General features: G+C 48.7%; 2 protein-coding genes across 2 annotated transcripts; both read right to left on the bottom strand.

The window, feature by feature from the left end:
* Nucleotides 1–3,048: 3,048 nt before the first annotated feature.
* Nucleotides 3,049–4,977, bottom strand: LOC101762283 (probable cytokinin riboside 5'-monophosphate phosphoribohydrolase LOG4). Its single transcript, XM_004982039.3, has 6 exons — nt 4,701–4,977; nt 4,494–4,591; nt 4,313–4,343; nt 4,098–4,197; nt 3,817–3,887; nt 3,049–3,607 (listed from the first exon to the last, which is right to left on the bottom strand). Exons 1-6 carry the CDS (start codon nt 4,857–4,859, stop codon nt 3,365–3,367), a joined length of 702 nt encoding a protein of 233 aa, XP_004982096.1. The 5' UTR covers nt 4,860–4,977; the 3' UTR covers nt 3,049–3,364.
* An 8,131-nt stretch (nt 4,978–13,108) lies between these two features.
* Nucleotides 13,109–17,853, bottom strand: LOC101762684 (nuclear transcription factor Y subunit A-1). The gene is made up of 7 exons (XM_004982041.2): nt 17,599–17,853; nt 16,524–16,861; nt 15,131–15,234; nt 14,946–15,017; nt 14,310–14,474; nt 13,982–14,105; nt 13,109–13,879 (listed from the first exon to the last, which is right to left on the bottom strand). The coding sequence occupies exons 2-7, from the start codon at nt 16,789–16,791 to the stop codon at nt 13,812–13,814; spliced, it is 801 nt and encodes a 266-aa protein (XP_004982098.1). The 5' UTR covers nt 16,792–16,861; nt 17,599–17,853; the 3' UTR covers nt 13,109–13,811.
* Nucleotides 17,854–19,990: the final 2,137 nt, after the last annotated feature.

The raw sequence follows: 19,990 nt of genomic DNA on the forward strand, positions 1-19,990 counted from the left end.
AAATGGATGAATTGACGTATATCTATATGAATTTGTGAGGAAATTGATGAAGTTTTGGGTTGAATGAGTTGATGCATAGTGCTAGGGTCGGCACGGGCACGATGGGACAGTTGGGTGTAGAGTTCTCCAATGGAGATCCCTTCAGCACGTGCAACAATAGCAGAGACACTAGGATTAAACTCCATATCTAAACCAGTGAGGATACACTGCACCAATTCTTCAACTTGTAGGGCAAACAGATGCCATCTCATCTCCCAATGCCTTCATCTTGAAGTATTCGGCAATCATCATGTTCTCCTTGCGAATAGTGGCTAGAGCAATTCTGGTGTTGACTGCTCTAGCACAAGTCTGCGAGGCATAGACATCCTCGGGGCTCTTCCATGCATCAGCCGCCGTCTCCGCGTTGGAGACGTGTGTCAATGCAGCTTTTGAGATGGTGGATAGAAGGTAGCTGAGGACGAGTTGATCCTTCGCTACCCAGTCGTTGTGGGCGGGGTTGGGCTGCTTCTCAGTCCTATCTCCAACCTTGACGTCGATCTCGACGCTTGGTGCGACGATAGTGCCGTCGAGGAAACCTAGCCGCGCATCGCGTACGGCAGGCAACACTTGAATCTTCCATAGGAGATAGTTGTTCTTGCTGAGCTTCTCAGTCACTGGATGACCAAGAGCCAGTGCGGCAAAGGCAGATGATGAACTCGCCATTGACGTATGGAGGAGTGGCTCTGATTACCATGAAAGAGGAGATCAGAGGTAGGGTGGAACGTCGCCCTTTGTCTCGGGTGACGGCTTCGTGTTAATCTCAATGACAAGCACACAAGTACGCAGGTTACATATATATATAGCACCAGGATAGGGTTCGGCCTCGACTCAATCTATCTACAACAAGAATCTAGATAGTTTACAAGATATAGACCATAACAAACTCTATCAAGGCCGACCCCAATCGTGAGCTATTCAAATATTGTTATAGGATATTTATCTCTAATATCTCTAACGGTGCTGTCCATTTGGCATCTATACTCTAAACCCTCAGACCCTAAATTCCCATTTCCAATTTAAGTTCTAGTACTTTTTGAGTGATTGATAGATAGAAATCTGTAGTTTGAGAGCAGTAAATCTCTTTCAATAACTACTATGTTTGGGTGGTGTAACCAAATTTACCAACTTTTCAACTTGGACATAAGAAACTTTCAGATAAAGAACTCGGCCTCTCACAGGTTATCGGCGAGCTTTCTGCTTTTCACGGCCTTTGTTACTGTATGTACGTCACGCGCCGTACATGGCCAGTACACACGAGTAGTACGTGACAAAGCACTATCAAACCTTGTCCTCCGATCCGTTCCCTTCCGCACAAATAATCGGACGCCAACGCAAGCAGACAAGAGCGGCCCTGTCCCCGCCGAGCCGAGGCGAAAGCCCCCACCCGGCCGGGTTGGTGTCGTCCGGCTGCAGGCACTACCCCGTCGTGGTGAGAGAGCGTACGGGGCGCGGCCGGTGTGCGCGCACCAGCGCATGCATGCCATGGCCATACTCTCCCTCTGCGGCGCGCAGCAGGGCTGGGGGCCATAGCGCCGGAGCGGCAGAGCCCCGCGCCGCGGCCGTGCTCTCGCCAGGAGGGCAAAAGGGCCCCGGCGGCAAACAAAGGCTGTTCTTGTAGGGAGGGAGACGCAGCAAGGCAGACGGCAGCTTAAGAGTGACGCACACAGCTCGGCAGTGGCCAGTGGGCACTGTGAGGTGGCTCGGTATGAGCACACACGTACCCGGCTGGAAGCCTGGTACCTCCTCGTAGCGCCCGTAGCCCGGCCGGCCCCAATAATTGGCCCGTCCACTACGCCGGGCCGATCCGGCCCCCTTTTGTCCCGGCGCGCTTGCGCGCGGGCACTCGGCGGCCAGTCCTACTCCCTAGCCCGGTGGGCGTGCGCCCCCACGGCAGCGCGTGGCACGGCAACGGGACGACGACGACGGCGCGCGGCAAGGGGTGATCGAGGTGCCAGCCGGCCGCGGTGGGGCGGCAGGCAAGTGGCCAAAAGGACACGGCGGCAGGCGGGGCACCGGCAGGGCAGCACGCATGTGTGCTGGCGCGGTTAATTTGTGGCACCAACCCGGTTGACGCGCCCACCCCACTTGCGGCAGGCGACGAGGGGAGGAGGGGGATCGGAGTGGAGTGCCCGGTGGCAGTGGTACCGGGCCGCGGAAAATCCAAGGGGCGCTGCGGGGGACCGGGGGTGGCCCGGCCTGGATTCTCGCTCGTGCCGCTTTGCTCGCCTCGTTTATGGTAAAACCAAATCCAGGCGCCGCAGTGGCTCGCACTGTACTGTACGTCTCCATGTAACCAGTACGTCTCTGCGTCACACTCGCGGCGATGTATGAGCGCATATGCAGGTTAATTTTCTGAGGCATTTTTCTCCCAACATTGTTGGACAATACGTAGCGTACTTATATTGCCAATGGTATATTCAGCTAAACTTTGTCTTGATTGGATCGTGTTGTCATTTATGGCAAGTGCTCGGCATTTTATGTGTGTTGTCGTTTAGTTGATTGAGTTACATTTGCAGCCGGTAGCCGGTAGCAAAACTACCGAGGAGAATATGCATATGTGGAGTTAATGCCAATCAACACCACTCTTCTTTTCACATTTCCGGTGGCACTCCTAGAGTCCTGTACCATGAGATCCATGATCGCCGCCGTCACCTTACTAATGCACACCACACCCATTGACCCATCACAAATTTGGCCATGATGCCTGTGCATCGATCCCTTGAAACCTGGCAGAGACCTAACCGAGCCAACCCCGCCTCTTGAACACATATAACCGAGTAATGCTGGAGGAAGCAACTGATGTTGAGAGTGTGCAAATCGCTGTTGCTAGTTGATCAGAGTACACCAGGATTAAGAACATGCATATGCTTACTTTAGACAACGAATTCTATATATTACATATATATGCCCACGTGAATAATAATATGCAACTATTATACGTGCACGGTTAAAAAGGAATCAAGTATTTTTTTCCCCAAAGAACGGAGAAATTAAAGCTTTTGCTTTGCCATAATAATCTTATTTCTAGAAGAGATTCAGCAAGTACTATAGCACACGTTTGACACACTAAGTACGTACGTAGAGGGCGGGACATTTGCTGCCACATGAAGGTACATCAAATATGCAGTGCATATTGCTTCCTGCTGGCGCTAATCGATCACGAGAGGCGTTACTGCTTGGCAAGATTAGTAAATGCTAGCTGGTTGCTGGATCCACACATTGCGGGAATGAAACCTAGGAGTACAAAACAACAAACTCCGGATCAAGAAAACAACAAAAGTGCATAGGTGGATGGCCTGGAACACGTGATAATAATAATAACAATCTAGCTTCTTTTCCTCTTGACGCCTGCGGCGGCGCCCTTCTCTTCTTCTCCTCCTCCGGCGGCGGTGCCATCTTCCTCGTCGGCCGCCAACCGCGCCTCGGTCAGCTTGTTCAGCAGCTCGGCGGCGGTGTCGGCGAGGACGAAGATGTTGCGCGCCTTGGCGTCGATGAAGCCCTCCTCGACACCCTTGTCGAACAGCGAGAGCAGGCTGTTGTAGAAGCCGTCCACGTTGAGGAGCCCCACCTGGTGACGATGATGACGCAAAAGGCACCGACGGCCATGCAGCGTTGGTTGATTAGTTGGGTGTCAGCAGAGCGGGGATATATGATTAACAGCCTAGCAGCTACTCCATTAGGCATGAGGCATGACGGCCTAGCTAATGGGGCTAGAAGATAGAGGTAATGGCGGCGGCATTATAGAATGCAAACGGCAGTTAAATACGACAAGGTTACCGGTTTGTTGTGGATCCCCAGCTGCGCCCACGCTATGATCTCCAACAGTTCTTCGATCGTCCCGTAACCGCCTGCGCATGTTAGACAACAACTAGGTGTAGCTCAAATCATTCGGCTCCCGATCGAGCTGTACACTGCATCAACGACGACCCTAGCTATACTATACTACATGTCTTAGACGTCGTAGCTAGAAGGAAGAGAAGGCGATGCTGTTTGGGAGCAAGAAATAATCCAAAATAATGCTGGTATTATTTAGTGTTGGTCTTTTGACCGAGCTAGACCTGGCAGGGCGATGAAAGCGTCCGCGTGTTTCGCCATTTCTGACTTGCGCTCATGCATGTCCCTGACCACTTTCACCTCTCCCAATGTCTCCCCTGACACCTACAGATGGGCACCACAGGTTTAATCCATGCGCTGCGGCGCACACTCAAATCCATCGTGCCTGCTGGCTCGTGTTGGGGTTGGGTGACACACAGGAATGGAGATTTGGCAATACCTCTTCAGGTAGGAGCGCGCTAGGGATGACCCTGCAACAACAACATGAGCCAGCATTCAGCAGAGGGGTAGTCCAAAAATCCAAATCCAGGAGGGAGACGAAGAAGTACGCAGTGACGAATCACTACTGAAAAACAAAAATGCTAGCTTTGCATTGGAGATACGGCATCATCGTCTATTACCCGAGGACGTGGCGGCCGCCGTCATAGACGGCCTTGGACACCAGGCCCATCAGGCCGCCGCTGCCGCCGCCGTAGACCAGGTTGATCTGCCTTTCGACCTGCGGAGCTAGCAGCAATCAAGCACCGAAAATACGCAAGATGCTAGCATACCTAGCTTAGAGAGATTGACGAGAAGCAGCTCAATGGCTGCTAGCTAGCTCACCGTACCAGTTGCTTTCCAAGGTCGAGCGCGGCAGCGCTGAAAGATGGCCGGTTCCCCGGCCTGCTTCCGCAGAAGACACAGATCGCCCGCACCGCCGGCCCCCGTCCGCCTCCGCCGCCGCCGCCGCTCTCCGTATCAGCAAACTTCTCTTGATTCTCCTCCATGAGTCACGAACCACGAGAGGGAGGGGAGGAGGAAAGGATGAGACACCCAGGGAGAGGGAGCAAGAGACAGAGAGAAGGTGGATATTCCCTCGATGGGGTCCCTTCTCGAGGGCTCGATGGTGGATGGCTCGGTGCCTATTTATGCACACCAACTAGACCGTTTTGCATGCAATAATTACAGCTCTCGTCTGCCGAAAATCATATGCCGCTGATTTGTCGCCACCCCCATATAAAGAGTGTCTATTCGTCACCCGGTGAAAGAGGAGCCGCTGTCACTTGATTTTTAAATCATCCGATCGTCATCCAACGTGTCGTGTTCATCTTCAACCTCCAGCTGCTCTTTTTGCTCTCTCTCTGTTGTGCTTCTTCTACCCACCGTCCCGTCGTGCCTCCACCCGCCCGTGCGTGGTCGCCTTCATGTCTCTCCCACCACCACCGTTGTCGTTCCCCCCTCCCCAGCACCGCCCAACCACCCTTCACCACCACCACCCGGCCAGTGGCGCCCCCGCCGCCGTGCCTCACTGCCCCCACGCCCGCCACCTTCGCCAGGCCAGCCTACTGCCACCGGCCTTCCCTCTAGGGCCGTCGGTGAGCACCCACCTCAGAAATCCCGAACCCCCCTAACCTCGAAAATCTCGAACCCCTAACCCCGGCACCCCTAATCACGCCAGAATTTGGTTGGAGTTGGAGAGGAAAGCGTGCAGATAGGGAGGAAGAAAAATTTGAGTAAGGAGTGACTTCAAATCACTCGACTAAGTGATAGCTTTTCCTGATAAAAACCGTGCTAGATTTGGAGAAGGCAAAACTTGTTGAATTTCGTAGATTTGAATTCGATTGAAGATTTGTAACGTTTGACTATTCATCTTATTCAAAAAAGTATGGAAGTATCATTTATTTTATTTTGATTTATTTTATTATCATACATACTTTAGCATGACTTATCTTTTCGTATATTTGTATAAATTTTTGAATAAGACGAATGATCAAATATTGTGAATTAAAGTCAATAGTGATAAATATTTTGAATAGTAGGAACACATGTATACGTAAGATGTAACTCCTGGTTCATCAAACAATTATTATTCTACTTTCTGAAAAGAAGAACGCTTAGTAGGGTTAGGCTTCCCACCACTGCACCACAGGAGTGTATAAGTGGAAGGGAGGTGGGAGTGAAAGAAAGGGCTTGCAATAGAGGTAGGTGTTGGCGGGCTATGCTCTGTTCCCATCATAGTGAGAGGCGGCATAGAGATGTTGCACGAGGGGAGAGCTATGTGTGGCTACATAGTCACATCAGACACAGAGACCTTTATTTCCTATCGGATCTATATATGAGGATGGATGAGTTGTTGAAGTAGGGAGTGGGAAATGTATGCGTGCTATGTAACCTGAAGTAATGGAAATGGACTCTCAAAACTATTCTAAGATACAGGAAAATACGAGCACTCAAACCTGGTTTCACAAGTATTATCTAACAACTATATTTCGTATTCCTGCTCCTTTTTAAGAAAGAATACGGTAAGAAATAATAAATTTCGTATTTCTCTAATTGACACAATGACGTAGAAACCACGTCAAGACGCGGTCTCTCCTTGTTAGGAGTCGTCGAGAATTAAAAGTTTGACCTAACACTCTACACAACCCGTACGCGCGCACCGCGCTCCGGCCAGTTCACAGGGTACGTACGACCGGTCGGCGCGCGCTCCATCGCTACCCACCGCCCACCAGCGAGCCCATACACCCACCGGCCAACACCGCCCGCGCAGTCTCCTGCCCCACCGCTCGTACCAGCCATCCCTCCCGTGCTCGCGGTGTACGACGGCGCGGCGCCCCCTTTCCTATCCTAACCCCCGCGCGCGTGCCTGCCTGCCGAGCCCGTACGGCCGCCGCGCGCCGGGTCATTGGCTCGTACCTACCGCGCTGCCGCCGGTGGGTTCATTACGTACGCGCGGGGGCGCGCCACCGAACCATCGCGTCGTCGCCTGTGACGGCTCGCGCGCGGGGCCGCGGCAGGGTCGCGGGCCACAGGCCAGCCAGGCCGCTGCGCTGCTGGCTGCTGCAGCCCGTGTCAGATCCGGGTGGGTGATCGCATCATCGGGCTGTGCAGTAGGGAGGATGCGTACACCGTTGCATGCTCGCGCATGAAGCATATGCAGTTTGGTTTGGTCTGCCAGAAGTCGAACCGGGGATGCATGCTATGAAAGCGTGGTTGTGAGTTATATGACGACGCGTGGGGCGTAGCAGTACACTGGAGAGATTGGTGGAAAAAAAATTCTATGCAGGAGTCCTGCAAACTCCCAACAAACTAAACAGATTGGTTAGGATTTAAGAAAGAACCTGGCTAATTTACATCCGGCTGTAAATTACTATCGCACAGCCACCCCTTTTTAGAACCGGAACCACTGTCCGTCCGTCCACTTTTACTATTCTGACAAAAACCTTTGCTGTTGTTGCCTTTTTGCACGGGCAAAGACAGCAACTCCACCGGTAAGATTCCAAAAAAAACAGAGAAAAGATTGCTAGGTTAAAAAAATCCATGTCTTTACACCCGAGCATCAAAACCAAAATCTGATTGCACTATTCGTGTTAGTCTCAGCAAAAGCTTCAAAATAATATCCCACTTCAATATGTTTTGATCCTATTTTTCTCATACAGTACTAAGCAGTTTTGTTAAAAGCTCAATTCATATTACAATAAACTCGGAAGCAATTTAGGACAAATGTATAAGCAAATTAACATCATTTAAAGCCACATAGTTTCTTCACCGAAAGGGGAACAACCGAGATGAAATCCGTGCAAATGTAGCACTTTTACTTATTCACAGTTCACTTCAGATACAGAAATGAACACATCCACAAAATGACAATTCATGTAATTGGCATCTGAAACCTGGAGTACTAAGTTGCATATTGGGAATCATATTTTTGCTTATCTAGAATAATATGTCTGCCTAATCAGGTCCAGATTATTGCCTAAATCAGGAGGACAGGAACCAGGGAGCAAAAACTCACAAAAATGTCGTCGGGACCACCTCGCGGCCGTGGGTCCCTCGCCGGGGGTCACCGCCGCACGCCCTCGCCGGGGGCTGCCATCGCGCAGGCCTCCAGGGGGGCGCCGCCACAAGCCCTCGTTGGGGGGGGGGGAAGCGCCCCCGCGCGGTTGCTCCAATCCCTTATCACCATCTGGGTAAGATACAAGAGAAAAGAGAAGTAGGGTGAAGAAGATAACCGCGTGTTTGGTTACTAGGTTAGAGTGGGTTGGAATGGGTTCGACCCACTTTGACTCGTGTTTGGTTGGAGAGGCTGGGGTTGGGTCGGCCCCAGTATAGGAATATTCCTCATAGATGCAAGTCGAGTGCGTCCCTCCGAAACAAGCGGATGCACTCGACCCGCACAGACAGCGTGTGCATCCGTCCGTGCGCGCGCGTCCGTCCGGCCTGGTGCGAACGCGGGGAGGAGGCAACGGTCAACGCCGGGGCGGCGTGGAGGAGGAGGCGGGCCAGGGAGGTGGGGGGCGGGGCGGGGCGGGGCGGCCGGCGACGTCATGGAGGAGCAAGGGGCGCGGAGGCGGCCGACGGTGCAGGGAGGCGCCAGCGGCACCGTGGAGGAGCTGCAGCCGGGCAGCGCCAGGAGGAGGCCGTGCGGGGAGGAGGAAGAAGATAGAAGAGGAAGTGAGGGGAAAAAAGAAGAAGAGGACGACAGGTGGGCCCCGCAGCTGACAGGTGGGGTCCACAACTAACTGTGTTAAAAGGACATCCATCCCAACCCTCTCAACCTCTTCAACCAAACAAAAGACTGGGTCCAACCCATCCCTCTCCTTCCCTCTCATCCAAACACGAGCTTGATAATTTGATCTCCACCGGACTTAGCCCATCGGTCAAGTCCAACCCTGATCCACGCCCTGATCGGGGGCGCACAACCAACTCATGGTTGGTGGACCCCCGTCGCACAGCGCTATAAAGACAGGGTGGGGCCAAGAGCACGAACGCCTTAGTTTGACGTCGTGCCCACTAGACCCACCAACAAACCTAGTACCCGATCTACTTTGCGCTGTCAGCGGCGGGAAGCTCGCCGACTCCTCACGCCGCCGCCGTCCTCGTCGTCAGCACCACCATCACCACCATGGCGAACTCGTCGACGAAGCCCGATGGTTGTGACCCACTCTCTCTCCCCCCCCCCCTCTTGGATGTATCTGTCTAGATCTTAAGTCAATGTTTTGTCCTAAAGAATGAGTAGCTTACCCGCTAGATTTGCATCTATAGTTCCTATAATTTCTATCAGAGTTTGGGTTCACGGCAACCCACAAAAGGGGGTTTGCTCCGACATGATCCACGTCATTCCAGAACCAAACACATGCTAAGAGTGCTCGGCTGGGAAGCAGTCATTACCTTTAAGAAAACCTCCCAACAAACTAAACAACGCATGATCTGCTTCAGCTGTGTGTCCGATGATATGCTCTTGCGGCTACGGGCTATGGCAAGTTCACCGGCAATTGAACGGTACGTCGTGGTTTAACTTGTGTACTCCTTCCTTCGTTTCAAAACGCACGTCGCTTCTAGTTTTGTCGTAAGTCCACTAATTTTAACCAACTTTGTGAAAAAATATGTTGACACCTACAAAACCAAACGAATATATATGCTATAAATATATATTTAACGAAACTAACTTGATGATGTACTATATGTTAGTTTATTTTAACAAAACCTGTGTACTATATGTTAGTTTATTTTTCTACAAGCTTTAATAAAGATAGAGAAGTTTGATTTACATTTTGGAACGGATGGTTCTCATCCGTGGAGTAAATAAATAGGGCCTAAAGCCCGCTCACGATGTCAGCATCGACGATGCTCATGCTCTGATGCTGATGGGTGATGGCAAGTAGTACGACTGTAGCATGTAGGAGTATCGTGTAGCTTGAGGCCAGGGACCTCAAAGCCTAGAGATTCCAATCTCAAATCTTCGTGCACGCTACTGATTCCAATCCACATGGATATTCCATTGAAGCCAAAAGAAAAAAGGAAAGAAAGAAAGAACATAAAAAAAAATGTGTGGGACTCTATAACACCGTTCGGCCGATCTATCCGCACAGAGATTCTTCCGGCCCCAGCATAAGAAATCTAGGCAGCAATGTGCCTAGCCTAGAGATTCTTTTGCAATGAATAATTGAGCGGAAGAAGATGCGTAGATGTACTACAGCTTTATGTCTCAGCCAGGAGCTAGAAAAGCTGATGCAAATATATGTGGATTCTCTTATTCTTTAGTGGGGCTGGTTGTTGCAGCCGACGCCGGGCTCCCCCTCTCTTTCTTTCTTGCAGAACTAGATCACTACGGCCCTGTAAACAAATCAAATTATAGTAGGGCATCATGTTCAAGTCCAAAAGACAACCCAAACTTGATAATTTTATTATATATAATATCTGCATTGCTCAATAATCCATCAGTTGGCTGACAATTCGGCAAAAAGCAAGAGAAAACAAGAGGAATAAAGGAAGAAATCATCGTGTGATCATGCACGATGCTTGCGGAGAAGAGGGGGGGGGGGGGGGGGGGGTCCTCTGCTCATCAAAATAATGCATTGATCGATCACAGATTCACAGTTGGTCCACTACTGTGCTATGGAGCCACTAAATCAGTCAGAAGCCACGTCCTGCATAGTTGCATTGATCAGTCCAACAGGAAACACCCAGATCATACGGCCGGAACCACAATGCCACCTACCTATACTATACTACTAGCAATCGCTGTAGAAAATTAACTGCGTGCAGCTATGCGTAGTGGAGCTGACTCTCCGCAGGCAATATCCAAAAAAGGACCGTGGTCAGTCCTGGAACAGATTATAAATAAATTAGTCAGTGCAACAGATTTAATCACTGGATGGGCCGTGCCAGAGCTGAGGCAAGCTGTAACGAAATTCCTGCTTTTTTTTTCGTTTTCGGTTCGTGGAATTATTTCTTTTAAAAGGAAAAGGTGAAAAACAAGAGAATGCTGTACTGGTTCCATGTAAAAACACTGCAAAACAACCAGCAGTATAGTGCTGGTGCGGGGGTTGGGTTAAGCGAGTGGATGACCTGGCGTCAAATGAAAAGATAGTTCGTGAGACTCGCTATCAATGGCGTTGGTTAATCTCCCCAACGAAAAGATCAGTGCGCAGGTTCGTTGCCTAGAGCTCTGGTCCTCAACCAATGCTCGCCACATCTCGTACCGGCAGCTACGAGCTACTCCTATCTCTAATCTCTGCACAAAGTAATGGCCGTCCGTACACCGACGTCCGTTTAGGGTATTCGCTAACAGCATGGTCCTTTTGACCAACCAGAAACTACGAATAATGAAGAAGATTAGCGTGCTTTTAGTATATCACTAGAACAAGCACTAGACCTGTTGACTTGCTGCTTGGGCGCTACGCAAGTGCGCAACTAATCAACGAGGCGCGCCGCCTGCCCAATCACGCACGTCGGCAGGTAGAGAGAAGGCTTGCCTGGCTGATGTTGCATCTTTGCAAGGGATAATTGACGATCCAATCATTCGTTCCACACAGCTTACCACCGACCAAGAAGCAAGAACCGCGTAGCGCATCAAAGGTGATTAGTGCTCTCCTTTTCTAAGGACAAGGCATATTTCGGTTATGTTTAGTAGTTGTTTAGCCAAACCTTGCTAGCTAGTTTTGCTTGGTAAGGTTGGGCGAGCTAAACCGTACAAGAATACCAGGCGAGGAGAGTCAATTTGGGTCTCCATAAAAATACACACCTTGTCGAAAATAAAACTAAGGAAAGCAAGCAGACATGTTTAGCCTCTAATCTTGCTAGACAAGGCAAGGTAAGGAAAGGATGAGCAAAAGAACCAAACATACTTGTTTCGTTAGGATAAGATTCTAATCAACAGTTACTCCATATATGCTTTCTTTATCCTAAAATAAAGTGCGATTTGGCTTATTTCGGCTTTTAAGATCACACTTTGACCGCTATCATTCGTGATGGTTTTTTTTATCATAAAAAAGTATTTCCAAATATCAATCCAATTTAACATTTTTGTACTACAAACTTTTCATATTGTTAGACTAATTGTTAGTTACAGAATGTAAAGTTTAAATCTTAAAAAAATGTGTGCGCATCTTTATATTTTGAGACTGAACGAATATCATATTTACTTGATACACATATATAGTCATAATATGATTTTAATAACATCAAATTCGTGTCATAAATTTACTATATATTATTGGCCAAAACGATTGGTTTAGCAAAAGCAAAATTGGTTTTATAATTTCTAACATATTGATAATATTATATCCTTTTGTTGTTGATCGACATAAACCGGGAAATATAGCAAATCATCTCCGTTCACATCAAGGTTCGTCGTTGTCCTAACCTTCATTAACAACTTATTTCGTTTGCGAGTTTAGGGGGTGTTTGGATCTTTAGTCCGGACTAAAATTCATGTTACATCGAATATTCGGATGCTAATTAAGAGGACTAAATATGAGCTAATTATAAAACTAATTACATTTAGGCTAATTCGCGAAACGAATCTATTAAGCCTAATTAATCCATTGCTGTAGCATCATATTGTCAAATCATGAATTAATTAGACTTAATAGATTCGTCTCGCAAATTAGCCTCCATCTGTGCAATTGGTTTTGTAATTAATCTATGTTTAATACTTTTAATTAGTATCTAAATATTTGATGTAATAAGAATTTTATGGGCTCCTAAAGAACCTAGTTGGTCTGACGCGACTTCAGTCAGATATCACATCATTGGCGACCAAAGTTGCAACATCAACTCAGCCTTTTTTATTCTCTGAAATGTCCTGTCGAATTGGATTTTGCGAGGTGCAACAAGCGCAGTTTAAAAACACAGAGAAACTTTGGAATATAGCAATCTGAAGCGGCCTATCGGCGACCGAACAACGAATGATTCGCCGTAATTCGCCGCGGCAGATCATTTTGGCCCCGAGGTCGCTGTCTCGCTGAAAGGAGATGCTGCGGGCCTCCCACGCCGTCCACAGGGCCATCTGGCTGATGAAAGAGATGCCAGCACAGTGAGTCAACGAAGCAAAAAAGAGCGATTTTTGGAACACATCAGTCTCAGAAATTCGTACAGGAAACAAATCATGTTTCATCCGTGTGTTTCAAAGTGTTTAATCGAATGTCCGCATAGATTTCCTGCATTCCGCGAACAATGAGCGGCAACACAGAGAGATCAAAACAAGCTTCTGCCTTTTGCACAGGAATATTCAGTTCAAGACTGACGCGGCTGAACACCAAACAGACCAACATGAGTTGCTACATCTGAATAACTGGCTCGGCTGTAGCATTGTTACAGTTCAAATTCACAGCAACACAGGGCATGTTTAGTTGCTAGCCACTATTTACCACACCTAATCTTTGGCAAGTGTGGCAAGCCACAAAAAGTGTGACAAATAAATTTGAAGCCACACTTTGCCATGGCAAAGAGAATCTTACCATACTTTTTGTTTCTATGACATGTGGAGCCTAAAGAATCCTGCCATTAGATGTCCAACCAAACACTTGCCACCTTGTTCAAACTTGCCTAAGGTTAGATGTGGCAAACTGTGGCTGGGAACCAAGCACCCCCTTAATACGAAGTTGATCTTAATTATACAGTTGTTCCACGGGACGCTGACAAGCGAACACAACCTTAGTTTCAATTACAACACACCAGTTGTACACACAAGGGCGGAATGTGAAAGCCAAGAATGAATTGCCTGAAAACAGCAGACCTACCCATAGCATTGGACACTCCCATGGACTCCTGTGCCCGCATTGCGTTCTGCCAGGACCTGGTACCAAGCTCATTCAGGTGAACGAACCTTGGAAAGCCTTGCACAATGAATGCAACGTCGCTAAGATGGCAGCGCGGTGCAGGGCCAGGAATCCGGTCTCAAGTGCCTATGCCTGTGGACAGAAACCACTGTTCTAGGATGCAAGACCCCTACTTCATGCCTCGTTCTGTCGTAGCTGTAGTAAGTCAGGAGGGACATGGAGATGCTCTGAGTGTTGGTCTCCTATTGGATGTAGAAGCAGGGTGTCAGGAATGGAAACGCATGCGCTTGTATTTGTGTTCTACGAGAAGCGAAGCATATCAAGCAGATTAACAATTGCAGTACCTTTCTCAGGATCACCATTACCGTTGGGAGAACCATTGTCAGTTTTCTTTGTGTTCAGGAAGCGTCCCCCGTTTCCTCTCGCCCTTCTCATTGCGTGTTGATGACGAGACTCATGAAGGTAGGGCTGCAATATCAAATGCAAATTCTCAGCGGGCTATTAACTCATATGATTCATTCACATATGGCTACAACTCAAGGGCATCCAAAAAGAACAGACATACAGAGTTTTGTATAAGGAATGCGCTGATAAAGCAAAAGTCACTGATTGTCGATCCAGAAAATCTCAGGGGAAATAGAGGACGCATGACCACAATATTGCTTAACTAACCTTCCTGGTTTTGACCACCTTTTTCTCAAGTTCAGCCTTGGCACGTGACTGCCTTCGCCTTAAAATTCCATGGTACTGCTTTGCATTTACATAAACAGGCTCCTCCGATACTTCAAGGGGTAATGGCATGCGAGAGTGGGCTAATCCAGGTAGCTGGAAATGAGCCTGCACAGACAATAAAAACTGCAGGTGTAAGTGTAAGGAAAACTACAGCCTATCAAGAACCCATGTTTGTTTTTGCGAGATAACCAGACATCGCAAAAGGTGAATGTGCACTACTCTAGCCAAAGTATCGTGTTTGCAGTGGATACAAAGACATCTGAGCATTACCACCTTCCGTAGCTATGACAACAAAATGTCTCTGCTTATTACAGGTTAATATTTTTTTCCTAATAAAGTACCAAAGGAATCCAAATATTTTGAATTCTGTAGTGTAATTTCAGTAGGGAACATAGTAATATTTAGGATTGACAACTGTTCAATAGTAGCATCTCCACTGTATCTGTAATTCCTTTCTCAGATTTCATATTGTGCTTGAGTGAAGCATAGTAGCCAATACCATTATTTAGACTATCAGGAATTGCAAACAAGGGGCAAGATAAAATATAATGCTTAAATATGCAACAAAAGGAGTACCACAGCTTGAGTGCCATAGGGAGGAACCATGCCAGTGTAGTAAGGATCTGGGTACTGATATGCTGCCGAAGCCTACACAAGGAAAGGTATGAACATGAGACAAGAATCACATTGCCTGACATGTTCAAAGAAAAGGGAAGCATGAACAGACAAGAAACAGAGTCCATAGAGAAAAGGGTGCGCACAATTGATTGGTTCAGTTCCAGCTGTGAATATGGTGCCAAATACTCTGACACCAAAGCAGGCATCTGTGATGTGGCATGGTTCTTTTCTTGACCAGCACTTCCATCTGGAATTAAGATAACAAATTCTGAATTTCTTATTGGAAGGTATGAAAAATTACTTTAATTGCCAATGCAACGATTGGTAATGAATTGAACTCTTCAAATCGATAGCACATTTATCTGAATATAAATTGTACAGTCCCACTCGAACCAACGTTTCAAAAGTTTAGGAAGGAAAATAGCATTATTCCTCTCATTTGACATTGTAGAACAACACTAGACTGAGAAAAGGTGAATAGTTAGTTTATTGTTAAAATCCCAATATCTTAACCAACAAATATTCCACGAATTTTCATTAAAAAACTAAATATCTAACTATTGTATACATTTCCTTTCCAGTCAAGACACTCAATGCTCCAGCAAGCTGCTGAAAAAATTGAATAAAAAAGGTGAAATATTTTTTATAGAGATTTCTATGCACGCCTAATCTGCAAAACGACTAGTTGACTTTGACTATGCACCACATGAGTTCTCTATGCCATGCAAGCATCTGAAGAATACATCTCCTTTTACAATTTTTTTCCGTCTAATTTGCTGTTATATGCACAACAGCTAATGTTACCATGGTTAGTGAACAGTTCTATGCATAAAAAAAACATTTGCACATAAGGACACAGTAAGAGAAGTACTCATCACCATGGAAAGTGTCTATACTATATACCAGGCAATACTGCAGTACAGTTAGAACAAGATCAAGAAAGAGACTCTGCACCCACCCACCACCACTAGCATTTTGCACAAACTGCTCTTGCTGATCAAAGTACTTGCTTGCTGCCTTCTGTCAGATGGTATACCTTGAACCAAATAACTAGGCTAGTGACCAAAGAAACTAGCTGTGATGATAAATAACAATCCTACATACGCCAGTTTGCTGCCGTGTCCGTGCTACATAGCTACATAGTACTCATCCATGAGAAATGAGATTGATATAGCTCTTAAGGTTTCCTAATGGGAGAAATGACAGATTCCAGCATCTTTCTCTGAATCTTAAATACCAAAACAAAAACAAATATGTTAAGTATGATTCTGCAAGGCCTGCATTCAGTGTCAGAATTTCTCCCATCCTTTTATGCCATATAAGGGAACTACTGGTGGAAGCATCTTACGTAGGACGGTAGGAGCGAGCTACCGTTGGGCAATTGTAAATATAGAAAGATCTTCCAATGAATTCAAACCCAGATGAAGTACGGTATGCTAAAAAAAGCAAGAACGCTGAACTGTAGAGAAGAGAAACCACTACAGCAACTTCCTGCAATTAACAGCTCATCTTCAACAGATATAAAGCAGCGCATACCTTTTGGTTCCCCAGATCTCCGTGAATCCTCGCTGCTCTCGTCACTCGCGGCGCCTTTGGACGCCCCGGCACCACCACTACCACCTACTGGGCTGCTCGACAGGCTAATCCCTGCCCCGCTCCCTGGCGCCACAACGGCCGGCGACACCGCACCGAGCCCGGCCCCGGAGGTCGTCCACCACGGCTGCATCGCCGCGCCGACCGACGGCAGCGCGGCGCCCTGCCCTCTGGGCTCCACCAGGTTCGTTCCGCCCGGCCGCGACTCCATGATGCTGCTCGGTGCTCACCCTCGCAGGAGCCTCGCCGGCCGCGTCGTCAAGGTCCGCGCTGCTCTGTTTCTGTGGCATGCGAGTCATGGAAAAGTCAACACAGAGATGAACAGCGGTAGTACGTCACAAACGAGGATCGAGAATGAAAGCCGCATATGCTCGGTGCGAAACGGGGTGGCAATCTCGACCCGATTGGCGATGCGAAAAACTCCGGCGAATCATGCAGCGTATCAAGTATCAACACTGGGAATGAAACGCCAGGACCAATTCAAGCACGGACAGCGGCACAGAGCAGAGGCTCTCCGACGAGCCTCGAGTTTGAGCACTTGCCACTTACGGAGTAGCTAGCTACCGAATCAGAACAATTTAACATAGGAATTGGTAACGAAACGCAGGTCAAAAGGGGAACAAAACGCCATCAGACACAGCCGGGACTGAATTGCACAAGAATTTTTCCGGCGACTCGAACAAGGAAACCAAGCTAGCCGAAGAAATCACAGCTTCAACAAGCTCAGCGGCAGCCATGTCTCTCCGATCCAACCGGCGGAAGAACTCTGTTCCAGAATTCGCCGACCCAACAACAACAACAGGATCCCCCCGCTCCGGGGAATTGGGACACCGCCTCATCCGAAACCAGCCCTGCCGCCGCCCAAAAATAGAAACGGGGCGGCGGCCGCATCAAGCCCGAGGCGTGCAAAAAAGGGCCATCACGAAACCACCAATCAGGTAACAAGGGAATAAAAAGGAAGCAAGCAACGGGAGGAGGAAGCAGAGCAGAGCAGGGGAGCGAGCGAGCCGGTACTGACCACTGGGCGCGGAGGCTCGCCCGGAGGCGGCGGCCAATAGGCGAGCGCGTCGTCTCCCTCCGCCCCCCCTTCTCTCTCTATCCCTCTCTCTCTCTTTCTCTCGCTGCGGTGGGGCGCGGGGAGGCGAGGATCCCAGGAGCCCGGCCAATCGGAGCACGCCCGGCGCAGGCAGACGTCGCCGTGGGCGCGTAACCCTAGCGGCTAAGACGGGATTGGGCAGGGGATTATTGTAGTGGCCCGGACAGGTGGACGACGGGTTGCTGCTGGCTGCTGCCGCTCGTCGTTTATTTAACCCCTGGGCTTAGTTTAAAATATATTAATAAATATAATAAATGTCTGACGGGTGTGTGGGATCCCGGGTGGGCGGACGAGTGGACGGCCGGATGCGGTTGGTGGAGGATTGGCTTCGGATAGACGTGTGCACGACAAAAGTGAAGTGGTCACCACGGCCCCGCCACCCCCTCCTTTTCTTTTGGGCTCTAGCGGGCACGGCCGCTGCGCGCTGTGTCAAGTGTGAAGTGACAGGGTGACGGACCAGACCAGCGAGAGAGAGAGAGAGCATGACGCGAGGGAGGGGGGGTTTAGTCTTTCGACGACCTAGGAGAGGATAATGCTAAACAAGGGTGAGGACGTGAGGTGGCTCTACCCCAACCCGGGTCTGCCGGTGATGCCCGCCACCGCGTGTTCGGCGCTCCTTAATCAAGTTTACGGCACGACAGGTGGCGGATTAGCGAGCTAAAAATTGGTGACCGTCCCCTCGTGTCTCATTTCTTTTTCTCTAAAAAAACAAACGCTAACGCTCCTTTCTGTGTGCCGGTTAGCCGGGGCAGTTAGCTTTGCTTTTTCGATCGCCACAGAGCTTAGCAGTGAGCCGATGGTGATGCCTTGGACGCTACGGCTGGGCTCCTAGCTAGGTTTCCGAAGAGCTCGCACTCACACGTTTGCTTTTTCGATCGCCACTGCTCTGAGAGCAGATCATGAGGTGCGCTAGCTAACCGTCTGCGAGGTTTCGTGGTTCTTGCCGTGCGCGCGTGTGCCTAGGAGCTAGGGATGGGATGCGATGGTATCATGGGCCTTTTCCGTTTGGTGTCATTAGTAGCGCACAACTTCACCGATCAGCTAACTTTTGCGGTTAAGACTTGCTGGACAATAAAAAGGGAGCTCCCCTTGCTCTTTTATTTTTTTCTTATTATAATCGTCCAGGATATTCTTTTCTAGAAAAAGGCGCGCAGGCTTATTCGAGAAGCTTGAGAAAGATCAGGACTTTGGTCACATGAAAGTGTAAAATAGTACCCACCTGTAGGAACGGATGGTTTTTTTTTCCGGTGAGAAAAAATGGAATGACCGGTGATATTTTGGCCCTCTGCCAGGATACTCTTTTCTAGAGAAAATGCTGGGTAAGCTTATTCGAGAAGCTTTGGTCACGCAAAATACCAAAAGTTTTGACGTGGCGGATTTGGGGATATTGGCCAGGTCACGCCATCAGTTTCAATCCATACACTAGCTAGCTTTTGCAAAACGAAACAAAAAAGAAAAGGCCATCATTCCCTCCCTGTTCTTGTCCAATGCGAATAACACAGGCCATGTTTAGTTACTCCCAACTCCCAACTTTGACACTATGCAAAAAGAAGATTCCCCATCACATCAAATTTGCGGTACATGCATGGAGTACTAAATGTAGATGAAATTAAAAACTAATTGCACAGTTTTGTTGTACTTTGCGAGACGAATCTTTTGAGCCTAATTAGTTAATATTTGGATAATAATTCACAAATACAAACGAAACGCTACAGTGTGCTACAGTGCTGTAACAGTAATTTGGCACCTCCCAAATTCCCCAACTAAACAAGGCCACAGAGTTGGACCAGAGACTAGTACGGTTAACCTTCCTCTGACACGACGAATAATGATGGCCGCGATTAGATCGAGATCAGACGAAGGAAGCCGCGTTTCGGTCAGTCACCCAGTCGCTGCGGACGAACCGTCCCTTCCCCTCGGGACCGTTAATCAACTGCGATTGCGTGCCTCTGACAGACAACCTCATCCCGGATCTGCCGTGCACTTTGCCAGTCATCACTCGCTCTCTACCTACTACCCTGCACTAACAGTGAAACGGACACCAGCCGGATTTGGGTAAAGGCGAAAACGCTGAAACAGGCAGGGGCGCGGTCTCCCCCCCCCCCCCCCCCCCCCCCCCCCGGTTGAGGGGGAGTGATGAAAGGGGGGGAGGAAGGGGTGTTTTCGAGATGCTGGGGAATCATAAACGAAGCTGCATGGTGGTCTAGAAAAGGTATGAAGAGGGCTGTCCACCGGTGGCGAGAAGTAGAGCACAGTTTTTCGGGGGAGTCGAAAAAACTCCGTCGCGTGGTGTAGTAACTCCCTAGAAGTGAGT

This window comes from Setaria italica, chromosome IX, assembly GCF_000263155.2.
Source record: "Setaria italica strain Yugu1 chromosome IX, Setaria_italica_v2.0, whole genome shotgun sequence".
Taxonomy (NCBI): domain Eukaryota; kingdom Viridiplantae; phylum Streptophyta; class Magnoliopsida; order Poales; family Poaceae; genus Setaria; species Setaria italica.